The 2,500-nt window shown below is 48.5% G+C and overlaps 1 protein-coding gene across 1 annotated transcript in view; it reads right to left on the bottom strand.

Annotated features, from left to right (window-relative positions):
* The window catches only part of eml4 (EMAP like 4), a 50,715-nt gene that overhangs the window by 35,397 nt on the left and 12,818 nt on the right, over positions 1 to 2,500 (bottom strand). The window contains exon 2 of the mRNA XM_080781292.1: positions 1,788 to 1,970. Within this exon, the coding sequence (XP_080637418.1) occupies positions 1,788 to 1,970 (183 nt within the window). The remainder of the gene's footprint in view (positions 1 to 1,787; positions 1,971 to 2,500) is intronic.

Consider the following 2,500-nt stretch of genomic DNA (forward strand, 5'->3'; position numbering starts at 1 on the left):
ACGGTCCATATATTCATTCATACATTGGGAGGTGAAGGTTCATTCATTCAATTGGAGGTGAAGGTTCATTCATTCATACATTGGGAGGTGAAGGTTCATTCATTCATTCGTTGGGAGGTGAAGGTTCATTCATTCATTCGTTGGGAGGTGAAGGTTCATTCATTCATTCGTTGGGAGGTGAAGGTTCATTCATTCATACGTTGGGAGGTGAAGGTTCATTCATTCATTCGTTGGGAGGTGAAGGTTCATTCATTCATACGTTGGGAGGTGAAGGTTCATTCATTCATACGTTGGGAGGTGAAGGTTCATTCATTCATTCGTTGGGAGGTGAAGGTTCATTCATTCATACATTGTGAGGTGAAGGTTCATTCATTCATACATTGTGAGGTGAAGGTTCATTCATTCATACATTGTGAGGTGAAGGTTCATTCATTCATACATTGGGAGGTGAAGGTTCATTCATTCATTCGTTGGGAGGTGAAGGTTCATTCATTCATTCGTTGGGAGGTGAAGGTTCATTCATTCATTCATTGTGAGGTGAAGGTTCATTCATTCATACATTGGGAAGTGAACGTTCATTCATTCATACATTAGGAGGTGAAGGTTCATTCATTCATTCATTGTGAGGTGAAGGTTCATTCATTCATTCGTACATACTTCTACAGAGACTGTAGACGTGACCAGTGCGACGTAATAATGGAAGATTATGCCTTCCGGTTTGTTGTGGGGAACGGAAGGCGGGGCTTATCAGACGGAAGGCGGGGCTTATCAGACGGAAGGCGGGGCTTATCAGACGGAAGGCGGGGCTTATCAGAACGGAAGGCGGGGCTTATCAGACGGAAGGCGGGGCTTATCAGACAGAAGGCGGGGCTTATCAGACGGAAGGCGGGGCTTATCAGACGGAAGGCGGGGCTTATCAGACGGAAGGCGGGGCTTATCAGAACGGAAGGCGGGGCTTATCAGAGTAAAATCTGTCATATCTTGCTGGCCGATCTAGCTCCTTCATTCTTAACACATTTAGACCCGAGGACGATTCTACAGACACTACAGACACTACAGACACTACAGACACTTTAGACCTGAGGGCGATTCTACAGACACTACAGACACTACAGACACTTTAGACCTGAGGGCGATTCTACAGACACTACAGACACTACAGACACTACAGACACTTTAGAACTGAGGGCGATTCTACAGACACTACAGACACTACAGACACTACAGACACAACCTCATGTTTCTGTGTGTCAGTGGTGCTCAATATAAAAACCTCATGTTTCCGTGTGTCAGTGGTGCTCAATATAAAAACCTCATGTTTCTGTGTGTCAGTGGTGCTCAATATAAAAACCTCATGTTTCTGTGTGTCAGTGGTGCTCAATATAAAAACCTCATGTTTCTGTGTGTCAGTGGTGCTCAATATAAAAACCTCATGTTTCCGTGTGTCAGTGGTGCTCAATATAAAAACCTCATGTTTCTGTTTGTCAGTGGTGCTCAATATAAAAACCTCATGTTTCTGTGTGTCAGTGGTGCTCAATATAAAAACCTCATGTTTCTGTGTGTCAGTGGTGTGTCAGTGGTGTGTCAGTGGTGCTCAAACATTTGCCCGCAGAAACACCACCTGAAAATATGTTGTTCCAGGACTGACCTTTGCACCCTGTGTGTGACCTTTGGACTGACCTTTTCCCCCCCCGGGGTGTGACCTTTGGACTGACCTTTGCCCCCCCTGGGGTGTGACCTTTGGACTGACCTTTGCCCCCCACCCAGGGTGTGAACTTTGGACTGACCTTTGCCCCCTGGGGTGTGCTTCTTGGCGCTGGGAGGGGCGGAGTCTTCCGAGGCGGCCAATCTGCGGAGGACGTCGGCCAGCGCCGCCTTCATCACGGTGATGTCATCATCCTGCTGCTGAACCCGGAGCTCCAAGGACGACAGGCGGTCTGTGACATCACTGACTCCTGATAGGCTGTCGTCTGGAGAGAGAGACAGACAGACAGTTAGTCACTGACTCCTGATAGGCTGTCGTCTGGAGAGAGAGACAGACAGGCAGTTAGTCACTGACTCCTGATAGGCTGTCGTCTGGAGAGAGAGACAGACAGGCAGTTAGTCACTGACTCCTGATAGGCTGAGAGAGAGAGAGTCAGACAGGCAGTTAGTCACTGACGTCTGATAGGCTGAGAGAGAGAGAGACAGACAGGCAGTTAGTCACTGACGTCTGATAGGCTGAGAGAGAGAGAGACAGACAGGCAGTTAGTGGCTGACACCTGATAGGCTGAGAGAGAGAGAGACAGACAGGCAGTTAGTGGCTGACGTCTGATAGGCTGAGAGAGAGAGAGACAGACAGGCAGTTAGTCACTGACGCCTGATAGGCTGAGAGAGAGAGAGACAGACAGGCAGTTAGTCACTGACGCCTGATAGGCTGAGAGAGAGAGACAGACAGGCAGATTGTTGGTGTGCGTGTGCGTGCGTGCGTGCGTGCGTGCGTGTGTGTGTGTGTGTGTGT

The sequence above is a fragment of the Protomyctophum bolini genome (assembly GCF_963924005.1).
Source record: "Protomyctophum bolini genome assembly, chromosome: 14".
NCBI lineage: Eukaryota > Metazoa > Chordata > Actinopteri > Myctophiformes > Myctophidae > Protomyctophum > Protomyctophum bolini.